At 37.2% G+C, this 23,734-nt stretch overlaps 1 protein-coding gene across 1 annotated transcript in view; it reads right to left on the minus strand.

The window, feature by feature from the left end:
- Window positions 1-3,385: 3,385 nt before the first annotated feature.
- Window positions 3,386-23,734, minus strand: part of GUCY1B3 (guanylate cyclase 1, soluble, beta 3) — a 45,205-nt gene continuing 24,856 nt past the window's right edge. Inside the window, exons 6-14 of the mRNA XM_014944950.1 lie at window positions 16,373-16,603; window positions 14,860-14,976; window positions 13,901-14,034; window positions 12,863-13,060; window positions 11,158-11,395; window positions 10,175-10,315; window positions 8,499-8,653; window positions 8,061-8,187; window positions 3,386-4,713 (exon numbers count right to left, since the gene is read on the minus strand). Coding sequence (XP_014800436.1) covers window positions 4,690-4,713; window positions 8,061-8,187; window positions 8,499-8,653; window positions 10,175-10,315; window positions 11,158-11,395; window positions 12,863-13,060; window positions 13,901-14,034; window positions 14,860-14,976; window positions 16,373-16,603 — 1,365 coding nt within the window. The 3' untranslated portion in view covers window positions 3,386-4,689. The remainder of the gene's footprint in view (window positions 4,714-8,060; window positions 8,188-8,498; window positions 8,654-10,174; window positions 10,316-11,157; window positions 11,396-12,862; window positions 13,061-13,900; window positions 14,035-14,859; window positions 14,977-16,372; window positions 16,604-23,734) is intronic.

The following is a 23,734-nucleotide window of genomic DNA, read 5'->3' on the forward strand; positions in this document are numbered from 1 at the left end:
GAAGTCCAGCAACATCTTCACTTGGAGATGATAAGCCACCACAGTGACTGTCAGAATTCATTTACAATAGCCCATAAGCTCCCATTTTCAGTGCTGTGCTGCCTGCCTGATGACTCGCCGGAGAACAGGACGATTCTGTTCAAATTCTCATACTGCTAGAATGCGATGATCCAACATGTTGGGTTTTCTTTCTTTTTGAATATACATTGGCTCTGGAAATTCACTGAATAACCATTTTACAGTTTGTGACAATAGATGGATGGTGTTGACCTGTCTACAAAAGCCATATTAGCATATGGATGCCTCAGGCCTTGCTCCGGCTCCACAGAGACAGGTGTTATTGACAAGGCCACCAAGGTTTCAGAGTTCAAGAGTGAATATAGCAGTGCACAGCTTGGCTGCACCACACTCAACTGTTTATTAGCTTCAGATTTTACTAGAGTTTTGTCCAAAGAAAAGGTTCTGTGGCCTCAAGCTCCACTGAGATCTTATTCATATCAGATGCTTGCATTTTCCTTCCTAGTTCCTTCTTGTGCATATGACTGTCTTTAAAGTGTGGGCTTGTAACTAGTCAGATATGTTATGTACTACCACCTACATTAAACACAGTAACCAAGTAATGAAAAAAATCTTGCATAACCTTGGATTTTGCACTTTTTTCTTCATGACTCATTCCTGGAGGATATATTTTATATGTGTGTGTGTATATATATATTTAATAAATATATTTTATATATGTATATAAGAACTAAATTGATTTTTCTGGGTGCTAATAAACCATTGCTGCTAATGATGCCTTTGTGAGGTAAGAATAAAAATACGCAGTTCCTCTAAAAACAAACAAACAAACAAACAAAGTATAGCCCAAAAGCAACAAGGTGAATTAAGAGTCTTCTGGGCAATAGTTTTTGTAACTGTACCCAGGTCTAACGCACATACTGCTGTCTCCTGCTCCTACTAACCTCTAGTGAAGGCGAACAAAAAGTCCCCAGCTCCTGCAAAATTTTAGTGTGCGTTCAGCTGGACTTACTGGATCGTCCCAACAGAAATCACAGCAACAAGGATAAAGGCCCCTTACTTTCATAAATAATGCATCACTCTCTTACATCATCAAATTTAGGGGCAAGGGAGAGATGCTATACCTCTCAGATCATTAAAGCTAAGCTGGTGCTAGATACAGGAGGGGGAAAAAAAAGATCTGTGAGCTGTGCAATAGCTTGTGATACCAATCAAGAGTCCTGACAGTCAGTCTTCTGCTCCAGCTGCTGACTTGCTGGTAATTTCCAGCCATATCCCAGTTATGACATCTGCAGATGCCCACACTCTCCTAAAAGCAAAGTTCTGCTTGTGTAGCCTGTTATTGTTTGGTCTGTCCCCACATGTAATTGTTCAGAAACATATATGGAGACAAAACTGCAACATTCCACCCATGCCCTTCCCATTTATTGAAGTTTCAAGATAGTTTTCAAGCTATTCTTATTTATAAAGCCTTTCTAGTTCCCTAACAACAGCAGAACAACCTTTTCTTTTTGTAAGTAAAAAATACAAGAATAACTCTTGTGACAATACTATAAATAGATACCCAAATCAGTGTCTCATTCATTGTTTAACATTCTGTTTTTCACCCAAAATAATGAAACATGGAACTATGTTCCCCGAGTCGGTTCCTACTGAAGACTGGATTTACAGTTTTTACCTTATGGAATACAAATATATAAAAAAAATGATTGCATAAAGCTCATAACTTTTAACATCTCAACGGAGCCTGTGAAAACCGTATTGGTTATTAAAAAGTAAAGACACATGTTTGAATACCCATATAAATTTTAAAAAACCAAGTTTTGATAGAATTCCACATAGGGAACGTAAATGAAAAGATGATAATCTAAAAATATGGGCCATATTATCAAAGGGCCTCACTGGTTGTAGAAGTCTTTATTGACAGTATGTGCTTAACAAACTTGCTTCAAAATTTACTGAAGCCAGGAAAAGTCCTGCTGTTTCTCAAGCCCTGCGTTAGGGAAAAAAAGGAAGTATATTATCCAAGAAACACTAGCAACAGACTACTCAACCTTGCATTATGGAAGGCAACTCCAGTGCCAGCTGTAAGGCAGCAGCAGAGTAGCAAAGTCTACTGCATGGCCACAGCCTTGGTTAACAACACCACAGAAACACAAATTCTTTTGCATATCTGAATTCAAAGGAAAGCAAGTGATCCAGAAGATTACAAACAACTAAGCATTCCATATTTTGCAATTTCATCACTGCTTTCCCCTTTCTTCTCCTTTTCTCAACTTTTTTGACAAAAAATACTAAAGTAAAACAGATGCATTTGTAAATGCCTTTGAAACAGACTTTGGGACTTACTTTGCCTCATCTTTCAGCTAGAGAGCTTCTACTGAAAAAGTAAATCAGTACAGTTAAATAAAAGAGGCAGTAGAGCACACATAAAAGAACTAAATATCTGCAGAAGTTTTTGACTGTTATCTGAGAGTAATATTTAACCAAAGTATAATTTTAGTATGTATACTTTAGTGTATTTTAAGTCAATGCAGCACTTAAGTGAAGATCAGTTTTAGTAATAAAAGTGGTTAAGTGCCTAAATCATATTGGTTTCCTTGAGATAAAATGCACTTACCTGAATACAATATATAAGCAATTATTCTCGTGCTTTAAGAAATTGGTTATGTTACAGAGTAGCTTAACAGGAGCGTTAACATTTTGAAATGATTGAGAGTAAAACATGAACTCAGAGCACTATTTGAGTTTTCTGGCAAGCCATCTTCTGTCAGCTTGACGCATAACACAGAAACTTCAGTTACTCCACAACCTTTTGCATGAACCACATCAATGCACAACCACAGCTGCCACAAATCCCATTTCTTTAGGAGCCACCACTGAAGCTTTGGTAAGCTTGATCGACTTTAAGTGCAACTTGCTGTTGTGTATTTCTCAGAGCGAGGGCAATCTCCCACAGAGCGCTGGGAGGCGCGGCTGTCCGACAGGGAGATGATGGGAAGGAATGTATGTGGCTTCCTCTCTGCATTTCCCATTCCTGAAGCTTTGGTTGGTAACGTACATCCTGCTCAGAGTAGATAACTAATAATTTCTGATTGTTAAATATTGTCCAAGTGTTTCAAAGGAATGTATGCATTTTTGTGACCTTGGAGCATTAATCTACAAATTTTCAACACTACTTTAATCTGAGGATGTGATACATTAGCCTCAACATGGGAGACTCTTTGACATTTGCAAGCATTGGAACAACAACTTGATAAATTATTTAAACTCGGACTTTGAATTATTGAATGGAGAACACATTTGTTTTGTATCAAACAATGAATAACAGCTTTCACCGAAAAGAAAATCCCAAAATTTCTCTAAGTCAGTGGAAAAAATAATTTATTGCAATTTCTTATGCACATTAACATGAAACATTTATACATATATATTCTGTGCTGATAAGGTATACTAGATATAGACAAATTTTATACAGAAAGTAATTGCACTATCCTATTTTATAATGCAAATATTCAGAAATTATCAGTCAGATAAGAATGGATATTATTCACATAAAAATGCACTGTATGTTGAAGTTATGGAAGGTCTACGCATCTGAAACTTTGTCCACTTTTACTAACTGTATCACCTGATAAAAGACACTGTCCCCTTACAAGCTTTATATCTCTTAATTATGCCATGATACCTAGAATATTATCTGGCTCTCCCAAGGAATAAAATAAGACCATTTCTGAAAACTAGAGAGACCAAACCGAAAGGCAACCATGACAACCATGTCCCGGCAGCACGCCTTTCAGCTCTGGGAGCTCCATCAGAAAGGAGTCAAAGCACTATGGGTGCTCTAAAATTGTCCAGCAATCTATTATTAACATGACAACTTAATTTAGTTAATATAAATCAATGAGAAATACATTGCAAGTGAACAGCATTTCAGTAGAAGTACATTGGCACATGCTTCAAATAGCAGTATCAGACAAATAACTGCCCCCTTTCAATATAGAAAATGTTTACATAGTGTCTACAAAGGGAAAATGCAGGATGATATCAAAAGAGGAATCTTTTTCTAACCAGGAATGTACAGTGCATTGAGTGTTATTCACAAAATTAATAGGAAGCACAGTAACAGCAGAACTAAATCTGATAAACAACATTTATACAATAATTTTCATAATGCTGCTTTATGTATTATTTTTTAAAATACTTCTTCAGGTTCATTGTTCCGCCCAACGACTGAAATACCTGTCATTTCCAGAAATGTCACTGATTCACGTAACCACTACACCTCAGAGATGAAGATGAAGATGTGAAGCATCAGATTGAAGTGGTTAGTTGTGGCGTGCATATTACAAAATTTTAGTCAATATTATGTGGTGGTAGGAAGGGCCACATATGACTGACATGCAAAAATGCATATCAAAAAAAGGAAAGCTTGAAATACATGCTCATAGCAGAGATAAAATACCAAACATTAAGGAAAAAAAAAATAGCAAGCAAGCCTGGAGAAAAACGGTGAGTGTGATTTCAGGAGTAAGGCAAAAGATAATGGTAATGCACATGGAAATGGGAGATATGACATGAAATAACATCCATAACTCAACCTTACTGCCTGGCACCCTATTTGGAGACAGTATTGCACCCTATCCAGCGTCCTCTTCCTCTTCCCTCAGCTCAGAAAGCATCTTGCTTTGTTTCCTTGAGTGCATGCAAGTAGAATTTGAGAAGTAAGGGATTTTCTTTGAAGCAACAACATGGTGGGTCAATGCAGTGACAAAATACATTTTACAACTTGCAACCAATATCAGTAAATAATAAAAAAAATAATAAAACACAGCATAGGTAACGCACATATTACTTTCCTATGTGTAGGAATGTAACTGTTTCTACATTCCCTGAGGAGCTACCAGCTCTGACTGAGATACTTTAACTTGTTCCCATGAGTAATGTGGGGACAGGGCAGAAAAAAAAGATATTTGAAAGGGGGGAATGATCGAAATTGCAGTCAGACATTGGAGGTTCTCTCCAAGCTTTATTTTTTACAACAAAGCTGTTTCTCAAAAGAGAAGCTGCAGCTGAACCTCTGTTAAAATAATAACGATAGTAATAACTAATCTTATAACATGCAAACAAGCGGATGCAAAATGAATAATCCATCACAGCTGCTTTTGTTCTATGTGTATTTCTGATGCAATTCTAATTTTTGCTGTAATGGTAACATGGAAGACATATCTCACGTGGAAACAAGTAAGGGAGCAGCACTCCAAAGAAACACTGATTCTTGCAAATCAGGTCTTTCTCTAAAGTAATGACTGCTCATGATGACTGATAATAGAGATGCCAACTTAGGAACCAAGTCTGAGGTATGCTGCACTGCTCCAACCCTATCATTTTCTACAGGCCTAGCAGAGAGACAGCATATTTTAAGCCTTAGTTTCACATCTCTATGCCAGCTGTAAGTATTTTGTCCTCTTTCCTCACCATATATTCATTATTGGGCTTTGGGGTAAAATATTACACTGATAGATTTGCAAATGCTGAGCTAATCACTCTCTAAGGGATATAATGAAAAGGAGAATATATCACTAATGTTTAAAGATATTGGAGGTAGAAAACTTCGCAATAAGAGAATAATCAGCAGAAACATCTTCCGGATGATATAAGAAATATTTTCATGTTTACTTCTATAAGCCGCTTCTTGCAATATTCTGGAGTGACCTTTCAGGAAATTTACCATATAGTTTCTGAATATATGTTAACATCCCATATTTATTGTTGTGAACAGTCCCCTTGAAATTAACGGCACTGCAGATGATAATACACTAGCATGTGCATGTGTTTGAAAGGGCAGAGAAAATAAGAGTCTGAAAACAAAACCAAGACTACACCCTTGCCTATATCAAAGCGATAACTCTAAGGGAAACAAACATTACAAGTTGGCTATCTGATTTCTGCTTTTGGATTACAACATACAGCTTATAAAGTGCCAGAAATAACATGAAGAGAACCTTCACAAGACAAAGAGAAACTGCAGACAGTTCAGAAAATCTTAAAGGAGTAAAACTCAGTGCATCTTTTTGAGGATGGACAGGTGAAATTGTGCAGGGAGTGAAAAAGAATTAAAATATTAGAGGATTATATAATTTCATTTTTCAAAATCACCTCTGACAAAATGATTATCAGTTCCAGTCACCACATGAATGTATCTTTCTAGTCTCATATTATCCCAAACTTCCTACAATTTAGAAGAGACACCTATCATGGGAGAAGTCCTTCTATCTGTAAGAATTACATGTATATCTGAATTTTGGAATTAAGAAAAACTAACAAAAATTAGTGAGACTTTTTGAGTGTCCTTGAACTGTGAGTCTTAAGTGCTCCTGAAAATCATATTGACAGTATTTTTCGGTCATGTTTATTCCTGCCCCCATGTCCCCCTCTACAAAGCTCAATTACTAGATTATAGTATCAGCAAGTACCTCTGGGGACTGCTGTGAGAATTAACAAAACCAACTGTTGCACAAGATGTCTAAAAGAAAATTGCAATATTTAAAATTCTAAACTATCTGAACCCTAATTTCATATTAAACGTGTGAGGCTGAAACACGGAAAATACCCACCTGACTCAGTACCCCTCTGAAATTTTACATTTAAAATTACAATGTGCTCTGCTACAAATGATAGAACATAATTTATAATGCAGAAAAAAGTGAAAGGTGTTTAAATAAAATATATTTTAAATAAAACTATGGATTTGAAAGAATGTTATCCAAGTGAAATTATATTTAATCTTGATATAGAATAAAAATAGAAAAGTATCAAAAGTGACACCCAGAATATTATTGTAAGTAATATATACTAAACCACAGACTTCAGCAGAGTTAAAGTACAGGCTCTCCCCTGAAGTTAAATACTAGGGGTTAATACTGGGAATTATCATTAAAAAGTCAGTATTCATATACTTGAGTACCAGTGGTAATAAATCTGAATTAGATCTCCTAAAGAGTCCAAACAGTTTAACAGCCTAAATTCCATTTTCAGAAGCATATGAGTATTCAGACATGTAATTAATTTCCTGTGACTTACAAGAACTATTTCAGCCAAGGTAACTGATGACTTTCATTATTTTAGTTGAGAAGATTTTTAAGATTAAATACATTAGCTTAAAACTCTTGCTTTTTGTATTACTTTGGGACAAAATTCAAGCTATGTAAATTACTTTTACCCTTTTTTTTTCTCCCTTTGGAAATGGGTGGAATGTATGTACCTGCTCAGCTATGGCAAATCAGCTGGCATACTGTAACCTTATTAAATGTCTTAAGTTTGTAGCACACTTATGAGTCTAGATCCCATTGGCTTTTAGTGAGATTTTGATTAATACATGCCCAGACTTCTGAAATTGAGGCATGCGCTTAAAGGCCACTCAGTGCTTGAAGAGCTTTGCCCTACATCATTTTGAGAAGAGGATTTAGGCTCATACGTCCTTTAGAAGAAAAAGTTTTCACCCTATTTCTAAAGCAAGATGTCTATCATGCAACAGTCTCGGAACCAGGAGATACATCTGGGGCTAACAGACCACCATATACACCACATGTGAACCTGCCTGCAAGTAGTCGCTGGACTGTTGCCTAAATATTTGAAGGCACATTTATTCACTCACTGTAAGAAAGCAAATGGTGAATTTTGAAGTGCTGAAAACCAGACATGTCAGCTAAACAGAAATGCACGTTATATTGAAGAATCTAGTACAGTGGCGAAATACTTAAGAAGAGAGAGTTCTAAATATTTAAACACTCCCTCAAGGACTTTTTAAAATACAAAAGTATTCTTTCAGGGACTGCACAAACTGCAAAGACAAATAATCAAGGACTTTAATGTGCTGTCAAGATAGTAAATGCATTAATGAAATAATGTTATACAAAACTTTCATTTTTTTCTAGGGAACATTTAGTTTCGCAAATGCAAATGGATCTCAGTGGTTTAGATTAAATTTGTCATGTTTATGCCTTGTTTAAAAAAAAAAATTACACTCCGATTAGTCATACCTCTGTCTCTGTACTCTTTCTGGACAAAAACCAAACCTGCATTGGTTCTTTTTTACCCTTCATAGAAACTGGACCTCTGTACTCCAGGTGGAACTGAGGATCTGAATTTTCTGGTGTCATAAGACACCTGAAATTGAAAGAGAAAGCATGTAAATATACGTACTATGCATGCATGCAACACACCATATAAAATATTAAACATGGTACAGAAATGTGACCAAATTAACAAAAAAGTCACGTTTATCTATAGATCATTATTATATGTGCATACCAATAATGGTATATCATTATGCAGTCTGCCATGGAGTTTCATGAGAACTCATAAATAATGTGTTGTGGGAGTCCTGTCACTTTCAACTTCAAAGACACTTTGAGTTAACACTGATGAAGTGATTTCTTTTAAGATGTTAACACCAATAAAAATGCTGCATTGCTCACCTGTAGGTATATTCAGAGACGTTGATCTTTCCCTTTTCTCCAGTAGTTTCTGTTCTGCTTGTTAGATTGACAGTATTTCCAAAGAGACAGTAACGTGGCATCCTTTGGCCTATGACACCTGTGACTACCTCACCAGTATGGATTCCAATTGTTATCTTTAGAGAGAAAAAATAAAATTTGAATATTCAAAATCAATGTAACTAATCTGATGCTTCTGACTAAATACAGGTATTATGCCATTTCTATCTACTAGAGCTTATTTTTTCAATCTGACCCTCCTGCTTCTTCAAAGCCTTCCATTTTCTGTTTTGTATCGCCTTCTTTTTAATTGTAGTGCAGTGTCCTGGCTCTGCCTCCCACATCAAAGAACAAACTCTGTATCTTTCCAGCATGGTGCTATTAGAGTGCTGGAGCACCTCTCCTATGAAGACAGGCTGAGGGAGTTGGGGCTGTTCAGCCTGGAGAAGAGAAGGCTCTGGGGAAATCTTCTAGCAGCCTTCCAGTACGTAATGGGGGCATACAATAAACCTGGAGAGGGATTTTGTACAAGGGCATGCAGTGATAGGATGAGGGGTAACAGCTTCAAACGGGAAGAGGGTAGTTTTAGATTCAATATCAGGAAGAAATTATTTACTATAATGGTGATGAGACACTGGAACAGGTTGCCCAGAGGTTCAAGGCCAGGCCAGATGGGGCTTTGAGCAACCTGGTCTAGTGGGAGGTGTCCCTGCCCATGACAGGAGGGGTGGAACCGGATGATTTTTAAGGCCCCTTCCAACCTAAACCATTCTATGTTTCTATGATTATGTACTGTGAAATTTTAAGAAGTGGAAAGAGAGGCATACTCTGCAGGTCTGTGCTTAATCAGTGCTCAGAAGATGCAGAAATGGATGGTGGAGGATTTTTCTCAGAGGAACCACCATGGTGTTTTGCATTTAAAGGCTCAAGACATAGGACAGAGGATTGGAGAAGCTCACTCTTACAGCACATTACAGTTATTGTAAAGCTCCAAACCAAACCTTCGCACTTCTTTGCCCAGTGACAAAGTCTATGCTAGGTGTTAGACTAATAACATTAATGTAAATAGAAATACGCATCACATTCATTACTTATTTTGCTCTCACAGCCTTCTGATAAGGACAGGTCAGTGCAGCCTCCCCAGTTCTGTATTACTGCCCCAACATTTTCATAAAATTCCATAATGAGTGAACTTCCACTAACATACATCGCTGCCAGTAATCACTGATATAACTGCCTATGGAACCACACTTTTTAATGCAGTATTTTCTCATGCTGACAGGAGGATCTGAAGCATGATCAAAAATCTCAGTGAGGGAATCCTATTACTCTGTTCATTGAGATGAAGAAGATTCAATGCATTGTAGTTGATGTGGAATGTGAACTTGTTGATTAGATTGCAAATGATCAGAAAACACACATAAATGATGCGGACCTAATTTAGTCCTTTAAAAGGTTAAGCACAATAATTAGATTTTAAGGTCTGGGAACTGCGCATTACATCTGCATGTGACTCTTCATGTTATTTGTAGATATTGGTCTCAAAATCTAAGAGTACCAAAGCTTGCACCAACTGAGACTTGAGCATTATTATAATTCAAAGCAGTATCACCATATCAAAGAATGGGCTCTTCATTCAAGCCCACACATTTACTAACCTGTACAGGCTCACCATCTACTTGAACTTGGCCTGCTATTTCCATCATATCCAATGCCAGGTGGCAGATAGATCGTGCGTGATGAATGCAAGGCTCTGGTAGACCACTCACTGTCATATACTTGTCCCCAACTGTTTCCACCTATCAAGATACGTATGTCTCAATTACTGTATAATCACGGGCTTTAGAATATTAGAATAGACGTAGTGCTTCCTTCATGACTGTTCATTCTTTCAAATAGTTTCTTTTCACTCATTCAAATCACCTTAATTCTCATCATCTCTGCTTGTTATTGAAGATAATATATTGTATGCTAACAATTTAACAAATTAAAATGATACTGTGATCGTGTGAACTGACGGCTCACTTTTGGGGTCTTCTGGATTTTTGTAGAAACCGAGCATCATGTTTGTTTTGACTCACACCCTTGATTCACCAGGGCATAAAGCTGATTTCTAGTAAAAGCTAGGCATGAATCTTACACATATAAACACACACGCATACACATGCACATGTATATATGGGATATATATGTATCTACCTACCTGCTACCAGCTGCATCTGCAACTACACCTCATTCCTAATGAAGGCATTACATTCACATTGAATAACTCAATAATAAGTTATAATTTACAACCAGGAGACCCAGGTATATGACTGAAAAACTTAAAGCACAGGGTCAGCAGAACCACAAACTGCTTGTAGAAGTGTTCACATCTGCTAAATGCGGAAGTAGATTTATATATCCACCTAACAGCTGGCTGTGCAGAAATCCTGCTGAGAATTAAGCCCTTTACGTTCCTTCACACATTTAGAGAGGAACAACATACTCTTCTTTAGCTATGTAACATCAAGTAACACGGTTCAAAGACTGGGAACATAACTATTTTTTAAAAAGCCTAAAATCCAAAGGGTGGAAAAGTGACATGGTAGTAAATTATTGAAGTGTCACAAATTAAATACTTGGAAAATCTTCTGCTTACCTTATAAACAAATGGATTCCTCCGTGAATCAGTCAGAATATCAAACCTCGTGTAAAGATCATTTAAAAGATTAACAATCTTCATGGCTCCCTCTCCAGAGGCATGTTTACTACAAAAGGCATTGAATCCAACAATGCCACTGAAAAGAATGGTCACATTGTCGTACCGCTTAGCTGGAACAGGACGCTTGTGTCTCAGCTCATTTGCCACTGATGGTGGTAGAACAGAGTACAGTAATCTAAAAGTGTAAAAAAAGAAAGGCACAAGCAAAACAGAAAGAATATGGAGAAAGGTCTTTACATCAGCACTCTTCAAGTATTAACTTATTACCTACCATAGGGTTTATAGCATACTTGCATCATCAAACACCGATATAAAAGACATTTACTGAAGAATATATTACTTGGGAAAGAGGAAATCAGACACACAGAGCTTCACCCTGTTCTCATGTGTATTCATTTAACTTTTTAACTGCCATTTTAAGGCATATTTACCTCCTCATTCATCTAAGTGGCTAAACTGAAGATCTCTTGACTGTTTCACAAATCTTGAGCATCATTTTATACACTGCCTCCTGCCCAAACCCCCACTACCTGTATTTTTGGCAAGGTCACTGCTGCATGAGTTATAATTAATATATATTTTTGGTACGTGGTATAGTAACAGACACTGTCTGTTCCAGGGGCTGCAAAGAAGACTAGAATTCCTGAAGATACAATGACTTCACAAAGCAAGTCAATAAGAGTGAATAAAAAAAAAAAAAATCTGTTTTAGTCTTTTCTCTCCAACTCTTCTGTCCATCTCTTTCAAGTCCTTTTTACAATAATTTCCATTACTACAGGAAAAAATAACCTGTCAATAGAATTCATAGCACAATATAGTGTTAATAGTGTTCCTAGTGTTAATTCTACTACTAAACAAGCATAATCCACAAGAAATTCTTCTATTACAGAGATGGGAACTATGTTTTATAAATGACAGTCAAACATCAACCTTGTCAACCATCCTGCTTGTCAAAAAAAATTTGTTTAATTTATGCACCAGTAGTCCTTGAGCTGTGCTCCTACAGACTAATGCTATGAATTTGAGCTTATAGTTACTTGCAGAAATGGATTTGGGGCCCAGTGCATATAATTTATTATTGTTATGTACTTATATCTAGATAGTAGTATTATCTAGATAGCCCATAACTATAAAACCAAAATCATAGCATTAGCCTGTTGCAAAACTTCACCTTCTCATAGACTACTTTTGAGGCTTATAAGGTATGTTTTTCTGTTCTATTAACCTGTGAGCATGGCAGTTCAGAAAGACAAAGTGATCTTCAGCTGGTTTACAGAACTCTGTCAAATAGTAGCATTTGGAAATTCATCTTGGCTACAGGGACTGCATGTAAGAGAGTTTGCAAAGAGTTGGTTTAGGTAATTCACAAAGCAAAAAGGATTGTTGGTTCACTTCTCATAACTTTATCTGGAAAGGAGCCATCAAAATACCTGTGCATGTAACAGCCTAGATGATATTTGACAATCTAAATAAAGAAATACCCTATGAGGCATTAAAGTAAAATGTTCTTTCTTGACTCCAGAATTATCGGCCCTGAATATCTCTTCTATTCCTTCCAAGACTCTGTTAATTTTTGAAGAAGTAGCTATAAATAATATATTGTTGTGACTGTTTCAGCTCAAAATTAGGATTTGGTTCTTACGTGTCTGTCTTTTTCTTTTCATCTTCTAGTGCACGCAGTGTGTGCTGCAGTCTGTCAGTGAGGATCTCAAGCTCTTGAGTCAATTTATATTCCTCTCTGAACTGCTCTCCCAGAAGAACCAGATCACGGGTAGCATCATGCAATGGAATATCACTCAGGTATAAACCTCTTCTGGTTAAATCATCCAAGTTCATCACACTGCAGTGTGGAGAAATATATAACAATATGGGTACAATTAAACTTGCCACAGGAACATTTAAAACTCAAATGAACAGCAAAGGTTGAGGAATAACAGAAGAAAGATTATGCTCCTGAACTTCTGACAAGTTGCACAACACACCCCTTCTACAAAATACCTAATTTGTTCACTCATATTAACATATGGTTCTTGACTTTTGTATCTAAATACAGAATTCTCATTGATGAGTTCCATGAACATATCACATACATATTCTTCAGTATACAAATAAAAGCAAGACTACATTAAGGTAGCCTCTTCCCTTGTTGTCTTCACCCACTCTCTCCCTTTTACACAGGGTAACTGTGTAACATATCATGTTACATATCATGTTACATATCATAACTGTAATCCGATGTGTTAGCTCAACATGTTCTTAGCTAAAGAAGCCCTCCATTCAATCCCCCATCCCAACCACTTCTTCATAATCATTACTGCTCCATTATGTTAAAACTACTGCAAAAATGTATGTACCCACACAGGAAACCAAACCATTGTGACATTTCTTAGCATTCTCAGAGTAGGAAACAAAGAACAAGACTTGCCAAATAAATGTAATCATGAGGAATTCCCATTTGTACAAACTGGGCCACAACATTCCAATATTTGTATTGAATTATTTAATAATCAAGCAAGTTCCGATGTTTAAACACTTCTCCCTTCTAGTATAAACATGTCAAAATCAATGACATCAATACTTGAGTCAGTTAATCTCTGTAGTAGTACTCTCATAAGTGTTCTAAAAAATAGTAATTTTAAAATGAAAATCAATATTATAGAACTCTTAAGGTTTAAAGTACCTTGGCGAACAAAGAAAGAGAATGCTGTCTGCTTCAGGCAAGTAGATCATTTGCCCTTTCAGGCGTAAGCAGCTGATTTCTGTGCCTGTCAGTTCATCTTCACACTCCAGCTTTTCCACATCCAGCAGCCCCTCCTGATGATGAAAAGTCACATTTATATAAGGGCAATGGTACGTGTGTTATGCACCAGGCCACCACGTAGGTAAGTGCCTTCACTATCAAGGCAGTCAGAACGTTTGGAACAGATTTCATTAAAATCCAATTAATTTCTCATTTGAACACCATACATTACCTTTATTTTAATACAGTGATTTGCTACCTCAAAGATACAAACCATGGCATCTTTCTTTACCTTTGTGTTTTTAAGTTCTTGTTTTCTTCTGCATGATTTCTTAACAATAGTTTGTCAAAAGTACTGCCTATTCTGTGAAGTTCTATTTGTGCCTGGCAGCATTCCTAAGAAATCTTGTTGGTTTCTCTCAGGCGTGGTTTTCTATAAATAAACGGGCTCCTTGACATATTAGATGCTACTACTGTATGTGCTGCATTCATTTATATCACCTGCCTCCTCTCCTGCCCACTCTAAAGGACACAGAACTTTATATGAATGTATGCGCCCAAGCAAGAACACATTTCATATTTGTCCCCCATACTTTTATGAAGCAAAAGTAAATGTAATCGCCTTTGCACGTTTAATTTGGCACAATGCCATGTATGGGCTAGTCCCTTGCAAAGAAAGCATCACACATGAAGTACATGTACTTCACCATTCCTGTAAAGCATTCTTCTTAACAGCTACACATGAATTCACACTGGTGACTTTTTCTTCGCTCAAGACTCAAAAGGGACTGAGCTTACTACTGTGCAAAGAAATTTCTCTGAAGACTTATGAGCTTCCAGCACTTCTTATCTCTCTAAAGCATACTTAGAGAAAAGTGAGATGAATATTTTCTAGTTACCTTGGTCCGCAGTACAAAGACTGTATTGATATGTGAGAGGATCCCATGGAAACTAATATCAATATGAGGCCGGACCAGGGAGAAAACTGACAAGAGACTGCAATTTCCTGGCTGCAGCTAGAATTTAAAAGAAAAAAAAAAAAAAGATTGTTACGTTTTATACTAAAACTATACATGAACTAATTATATTCAATTTGCTTAGATGACAACACTGAATGGAAGAGAATATACACTTTATGCATTTCTCCATTAAAACACAAGGTTTTTAAATTAAGGATTTTCCATCAGAAGTATACAGACTTCAAAGTGTAATTCTAGCCTGCAAGATGATTTTGTAAAATTGTGTTAGACTACCACATTCGTTATCTGTCAAACTGTTACAGTAAAAAAAGCTTTCCAGTGTTTTCCTCCTAAGTGCCCTCCTTCAAACTCCCTTTTCAATAAGCCATGTTCTCTAAAGCATCAACTCTGATAATAAGGATTCTGATAGCCATACTCAGTAGCTGGAGTAGTTATAGCTGTTCAGTGAATGCCCTTGGGAAGAATCTACCAGAGCTACTTAAAAAGCTCTACTTCCAAATCTTTCTGCAAAATTCAGAGGAAACCACCAAAAAAATGCAGGAAAAAGCAAATAACATAAAATTGCATTTTAAAAGTATGTCAGTGATTCAGAAACAACATGGTATGTGCAATATTAGCCTACATAATTGTAAAGTTCATTTGATGTTTTAATCATCTTACCTTCTACTTCTCTCATATTATTGCTTTTACCTGTTGCTTATTTTTAGAAACACTATCAGCTCTTTCAAGGAAGAACTGAGCTATCCTATTCATATACAGAATACATAATTTGAGTACTCTTTTACTGTAAATTAACAGGGGAAATTGCAGCAGCAGCATTAAGTTCAGAACACATATATCACAAAAATAGTTTGGCTCATCTTAGTTAATAGTTTCATTTTTGATGCACAAGCCAGGAAATTATACTACAACTTCTGTTATTCTGCTCTTCAGTTATTTTGCATCTGACAGCTTAAGTAGTTGAAGACATTACTGCCAAGTAATATATACAGACTGTGTACCCGCTGCTACGCCACACAGTCGTATGGGCAAGACTATTTTCTGAACCCCAGGCCAAATTGTACCAACTGTCTGATATCCACTCTAAAGAGTTATTTGCCATTTCCACAGCAAATGTGTCTTAGACTGAGCTACAAAAAAGAATGAGGTATCAGGCTAACACCTGAACTGTGGGGGTGATCAGATTTTCTCTGCTCAAGCTTATCCTCTTACTGCACATGGACCTGATCACAAGGAACAAAGCTGTTGTAGAATTAGGGCTATTTTCACACTCCTTTTTCAAACAAGATGAGCATAATGCAGTAAATATTACACAGTTACATAAGAATGCTGTTTAGACAGAGAATCCTATTTTATTCATCTTTAAAATAAACCTATGAAGCATCTAGCATCAGGAATCTCTATGATTATTCATGTATGAGAATCAGCTAACCTGTGGAAGGACTCTGTATATAGCATTGCCACACTGCGTGACCACCAGATCTCTGTCAAATATTATGTGGAAAGGAAAGGCCTTGCAGAAAGTATACGGACTGATGCGAGACTCTTGGGTACCGTTTTCTTCAAATCTGTCAAGGTCTTCATAGTAGTCCTCTTCTTTAGACTCTTTCTCTTCAATTAAAAACTGAATGTGGTCACATTCCTCATTTCTCTGTTGAATAACCTAGAAAAATGTAGGAAAAAGAAAAACTGAAAACTCTGCTACTCATTAATAGCTGGAATGCTACTATGAGGACAGGAATGCATTTAGAGCAGAAAGATGAATTTAAGAATGATATTTGCATCTTGAAAAATATTATATTCTAATAAGCATTTTGGATTTTAGAGACTCTTTAAAATTCCAGGTGACTAAATATGTCTTTGCTTACCCACAGTTGCTCTTTGCATGAACAACATATTAAAGATCACTCAAATACAATTTATAAAGCCTGAGTGAAATGTACATCATGAAACCAGGAGCCAACGCTCATGTTACGTTTGCTTTTACCAGTACATGCCAGAAAACAGGATTGTCCTGTCATCTTGAACGCACATATGGCAAGTCTTGAATTACACAGACCATCTGAATCCTTATTTTGATGAAAACTGTTTGGAAGGTCTATAACACAGCAGCAAACAATGCTGATCAGAAGATGGGCATGTCACAGTCAGCCAGAAGAAAGGTAGATGGAGCAGATGTTTGAATATACAATCCTTACTTATTCAGGCAGCGATGACTGCAAGATCAGGACCAACAGATAAAACTAAAAGCCATGACAATCTTCCCCAAGCTGCATTCCATACTAAATGAAATCACAGCAAAACCAGTCATCTACATCAGTTACATCTCAAATAAGTGTATTGAATATAGCATTTCACACTTTATTAGTTTTACTCAGTTAGTAAAAAATATGAAATTAATAGGTATTATTTTGTTTGCAGTGAGAGTCATGTATTGCAGTATAATTATAGCTAATAACCAATAGAACAACATAATTTACCTTGCGAGGCCAAATTCACCTCTTCTCAAGCCTAATTAGATTTAATGACTGGAACAGAACAATTCTATTTACACAGTATTGTTTAGCGGCAACTTTCTGGAACATGTTGCACCCGATTCTACTTTCATGTAGAGTCTGATCCTAAAGCCACTGAAGCAAAAAAAGACTTCTTAAAATCTCTAATGCATCCTGATTCTGCCCTTCACACATAGTCGAACCACAGAGATGAACAGTTACAATATGAAAACAGAACAGATATGCACGAGGACTCCACTTGATCCCTAGGATGTTTAGTTCATTAAATATTTCTCATCCACAGCGTCAGCCATGCTAGCTGATCGGTTGGGGGGTGCCGTTTCCTTTATTTGTTCCTATACAAATGGAGGAGAGTAAAACAACAAAACAACATTTTCCTGCTAAATGATGCTTAATTTAAGAAGGTATTGTTCCTTGATCTCCTAATTGACTATTCATTTAAAGGAAAGAGAGGCTTTTCTCGAGGACAGTTCAGAGCAAGAGTCTGATTTAGGTGCTCTATTAGTCTTCTCTTTCTTCAGCACATGCCACATTACTCTTCCCTTTCTATTGCATACATAAGTAACTTAGAGAAATATCTGCCTACTAATTTTACCAGCTAACGTAGGTACCTAGAGCTGGATGTATGAACAAGTTCAAGTGTTAATGATGATAAAACCTAATTTCCTCAAGGAACTACGCCGGTGATCCATATGGCAGTGTGTGCTAAAGAGAAGTAGGAAATTACTAGTTAATAGGAGATAAACCTTGGAAAGAATATGTGGAAAGAATATGTGGTGGTCATTAGAGGAAAACAAGTTATGTGGGTTTGTCTAGGAAAATGAAATATACTATATGGAGACCTAGTTTTCCTCTGAACTCAGGGTTTAAAGGTTCTCCATGTCTTCCTCTTCTATTAAATCATTATCCCTAAAATTGTGAGAGACTGGCCATACAGAGGATTGACAGAACACATTTATAGTCTTAGTTCTTACTTTCTATCACTCATACACACTCCCACAGATTTTAATATTAACACTATTGTGTCCAAAGATAGTTGAGATTCTACACAGTAACCTTTTTCAAATTGTGTAGAATTATCACTAGAACTGATCTGTGCTTCCAGATAATTTCTAGTCTTGGATCTTACTTCAAAGAGTTGCTCCTGCCACAAGTGGGAAAAAAAAAAAAGCATACTTTGGATGAGAAGCTTATTCATTTGGCAAAGTTGTCCTAGAAATCATTTTTAAAGCTCTAATAATTTTTAAGGAAATGTTCGTATTAACAGCACATCACCTTCCAGAGATATTAATATTATCACCTAATGACCATCTTAGTCACTGCATACAAGTATTTTCTTGCCAACTTTCACCTGTACTTATAGGTTTTTTCCTATTACAATGCAGTTCTTCATAACTCACCATTTTTTTCCATTTATTAGAAAAGAATGGTGCATTGCTAAAAAAAACCTCAGGTGACAGTTAAAAAACTCCCAAACTATAAAAATATTACTGCTACATGTTTAAAGACATCTAGCTGAGTTTGAGACACAACCCTCCACAGATCCTACAAGCTTACACAGTGATGAAGTCAGTCATCTCACATAATGTGCTGTTTTCCTAACCTTTATAAATCAGAACTGTGTCAGTAACGGTGCAGAGTGGCAGATGCATCTTCAAGTTCATTTGCAACACTATTTTTGAGCAGACTCCAGGGCATCCAGCAATGCGTACTGTACTGGTGCACCACAGGAGTGCAGCAAATGAACTACAGGCCAAACACACAGAAATGTATCAGATCTGTAAGACAGCCACAGGATTTACCAGCTGCAGGCTCCTGATAGACCTGGTATGTTGTGGACATGGCTGGTTTACTGAATTTGATTCTGGTCATCCATACACAAACCCTTATTAACAGAAGCTACAATCACACCCCTCTCCAGGCTAACAAAGCTAATTATTCATCCTTAAATATCTTCCCATTGGATACTTAATTTCATGATGTCTTTTCTGCTCACATAATTTATGCACTATCTAATCTTCCTATCTCATGATTTCATCCACCTTGTCAGCAAGTTTAAAATTAGCACCTCTAACCATTAAAAAAAAGTTTTGTCCCTTCACACTTGCACCTACAGATCGAGCCTAACTGACCAGGTACTTACCTGGCATAAAGACCTGCCCTATATACTCTGCAGGAAGCTTAACTAGAACAGCATTTACTTGTTTCTTCTTGCAGAATAATTTGTTTCATTCTGCTAGTGAAGTTCGCAAGTCACAGAATTTCAATATAATTTAAATATTTTAGAAGAAGCCTCTGTTAAATGCTTGACAAATGAAAGTTCAGAGGCAGAAGCAACAAAGCTAGGAATCAAGTCTAATTCTTCCTCCCCCTGTGGTCCTAGCTGGTGAAGTGACATCAGTTCACCATGTCTGAGCTCAATCACCATAGTAACTGCAGTTAAAAACTGAAGGGAAAAATCACTCTCCTGGTTTCAAAGAGAATATATAAAATCTAACTGCTAACCTGCCTGTGCTTTCCAGAAGATGTATCTTCAGACTCCGTCTTTGCTTAGCCAAGTGAAAAGTCACACCAGTATTTCAGGGAATGACAATCCAGAGAACAGTTATCTTAAAATGAATTTATGGTTCAGTATATTTGGTGAGCTTCACACAAGATATTAAATCAAGCAGTATCACTGTGATACAGCATGTATAATGAACACATATTATCTGTTAAACTTTCACTGATATATCCACCAGGCAAGACTCAATTCTATAGATAGGAGCATGTCCCCAAGATACACTCATATCTCAGAATGGGGGAAAGACAGAATGGCCTTTGACAGGGACCTTCTTCCATCAGATTGTTAAGATTAAAACAATGACCTTTGCCATTTAAAGGTCAATACAGGTGAAATTCTTGTTCTCTTTTGATCAAAACCAACTGTTTAATGCTACTACACAAATTTCACTGCAGCTGTTTCAGATGATACTGAAGCAAGGCAGCTCACTGTGGAAGGGGTACCACTCATAGCTTTGCACACCCAAAGTTAAAACTGGGGGGATGCCTCCACCTGGCAGCTGGTTTCAAGGCAGGCTGTCTCACTGCACCGAGCCTCCAGGCCTGGAGCTAATGAAGTTTCTGACTGCCCTAGTGCCAGAATTAGAGGCTGATTATGCTGCGTGGTTGACTTATCTTCATACGCAGTTAGCATTTCAATGTGTGGATCAGCACTGCCTGTCCCCTATGACGAGCACCTAAGGAGTTTTTAGGTCAGCTCTCCAGCTGGTCACATTCTGGCTTTGTTTTTCATATTGCCATTAGTAACAAGACGGTCTGAAATCACCATCTTGTCAAGGATTTCCTCTGGTCTTTTCTCATTTTATACTGTAAACCGCCTTCCCTGTGTAAAAGGAAGATTTTCATTGTCTGCTCTCAGATACCAGAGCTGGAGAAGTCTCTTCCCAACAGATTTTTCGGCTTTGTAGGATTGTACAACATTCTTCATTGACCCATACTATTTGTAGCCTTGAGGGAATCCCTGTCCTGACGTCACCTTCACAGGTCACTCTCATTTATACACAAACAGCCTCTGACAAGTGAAGCAAAAGAAGGCATAGCCAGAAGGCTGCTAACAGAGATCTCATGCCAAAGCTGGTCATCAGCACCATGAAGATTTTTAGTTCTCATACTGAGACTGGCAGAACTTAAATATTCTTAACGTGTTCTCAAAGTCATCAACAGTTCTTGGGACAACACCTGCTGAAAAAATTATATAGTCTTAGTTCTATTTAGCTAAAAATGGATTACAGTGTCAGGGAAGATAAGGCAAATTGGTTTTGAACTAATTAATCAATTATTGTCAACCTAGGTTTTCCTGAACTATTCAACTGGAACTGTGAATCCAAGTTCAGAACAAATTGCCTTCCTTTCATTGCTTTCAGTTTAACAGAGACAAACAGAGACCTTTTTTATTTTTAATTGCCTTCAACACACACATCCCCCTAAGTGAGAGAAGTCACATTTCCCAAAGGACACCATTCTGGAAAAATGAAGCCCTACTGTATTTCAGAAGAACATGTGTGTATTTTTATATATCTATAGATACATAAAATAGTCCTGTGTGAAACTGCAGAAAGGTGATAAAAGGAAACATTTTTTCTATTTAGCTATTTCTCCACCCAAACCAAAACCATATGTTTTTCTCAATATTAATTTGCCCTCTTGTGATCATGAGGTTCCTTAGGTTTGCTCTGCAGGTTGAGGGACATGATCCTTCCTCTCTACTCAGCACTGAAGAGGCCACACCGGGAGTGCTGTGTCCAGCTGTGGGCTTCTCAGTACAAGGCAGATACAGAGCTACTGGAGAGAGTCCAGTGAAGGGCCACGAAGATGATTAAGGTACTGGAGCATCTCCCATAAGAGGAAAGGCTGAGAGATCTGGCACTGTTTGGCATGGAGAAGAGAAGGCTTGGGAAGATCTCAGCAATGTGTACAAACACCTGGAGGGAGGGTGCCTAGAGGATGGAGCCAGGCTATTTTCAGTGGTGTCCAGTGCCAGGACAAGAGGCAATGGGCACAAACGGAAAGACAAGACATTTTGTCTGAACATCAGGAACACTTTTCTACTGTGAGGGAAATTGAGCACTGGCAGCTGTTGTCCAGAGTTTGCAGAGTCTCCATCCCTAGAGAAAGCTGAAAGCTGTCTGAACAAGGAGCAGAGCAACTGGCTCCACGTGGCCTGGCTTGACCCGGGAGGATTGGACAAAATGCCTTCCAGAGGTCCATTCCAACCTCTGCCATTCTATGACTGTGTGACCCATGAAACAGGAATCTAGCCACTGAACAAAATAAAAACAGCATTATTGCAAACGATTAAATCTACTATCACCTTCACAGAAACTGGTAACATGTAAGACAAATTCAAGCAAAATCTCATGAAAATACAGACTTAGAAGCATGTATTCCCTCAAGCAGATATATGTAAGCATTTCTTCTAAACAGCCTGAGAAGAAAAGTGGATAATAAAGCATTAAACATCAAATTGCAGATATTAATTTCACACTTATATAAAGAGAACTTCAGAACTTACTAAAGCAGTCCTGTGTTGGATTGTTATGAAAATGATTTGGATAAAGAGATTTGGAAGGACAATTCTGGAATCTCAGCTCTGTTCTTCCGAGTTGGAAGTCAACTTCCATAATAACATCAGAAACTTAGGGCTAGTCACCGAAGCTCTTATCAGTTCAAAAAATAAAAATATTCCTTGAGCAAAATTCTAACTAAAGTCCAAACCAAAAATTTTCCAGAAGAGGCATTAATTGGTCCACAAAAAAATGAGGGGATGAAAAGCAACTCTACTGTTTTTCTGTGCTGTGCTATTTCAAACAACGCATTACTAACAGCCTGAAAAGCTGTGAGCCATGAAAGCATTATCTTATTAAATTATGAGGCAAAGGATTGAGATGAAAGAAGTTGGTCATTTTTTTTCTCCTGTTCTTGTTTTTTTGAGTAGTGCAAAACTAGGCAGGTACCACAATGGTAAACTTACTCTGCTTTAAAACCCTCACTCTATACTATTAATGATTAATAAGTGACCTCTGCAGTAATGGAGGGAGCCTTTCACTGTGAGGATAAGCTGCAAATTTTGGCACTCTCACCTTACAGAAACAAGTAGCTGATTTTTCTCTGCTTATCTACCACTGAAGTTTGTAAGTATCTGTGGAGCAAATCACTATGTACTGTCATTAAAAGTGTCAAAATCTAGGCTGTATTAATCAGCCAAGGCAAGAAAAAGTTCAGGGTTGAGGGCACACGACTTCCTAATAGGGACAAGGGGAAAAAAAAAAGGTTAACAGGGAAAATAAAATCCAGACAATATACACTTTCTTCAGTTTAGAGGTTTCAGCTTAGAGTGTCTGGAAGAATAGTTTGAATTTAACTTAAACTTTGTGCTCATTTACAATAGGTTTGGCTAATACTATTAAATTTAATTACAGTACAACAATAATATTTCCAGGAAAGCCTAACAAAGTCAAATGCAAATGACAAGTAAATTTAGAATAAATATTTAAACTTATTTGGAACATATATTATTTGTGAATCCTAGGTGGACATCTGTACTGTTCAATACAATCTTCTTAACAAAGTAACATTCAGATTGAGGACACAGTTTGGCAAAAGTGTGTTCTGGTAGCCGCTTTGCACAACCCAGATTTCTTCTCTGCCCCACTGATCCCTTTTGTCTCTGCACGTCCCCTTGACTATGCTGGCAGAATTCTCTCTAACAGACAGAA

This window comes from Calidris pugnax, unplaced genomic scaffold, assembly GCF_001431845.1.
Source record: "Calidris pugnax isolate Ruff unplaced genomic scaffold, ASM143184v1 scaffold15, whole genome shotgun sequence".
NCBI classification, from domain to species: Eukaryota; Metazoa; Chordata; class Aves; order Charadriiformes; family Scolopacidae; genus Calidris; species Calidris pugnax.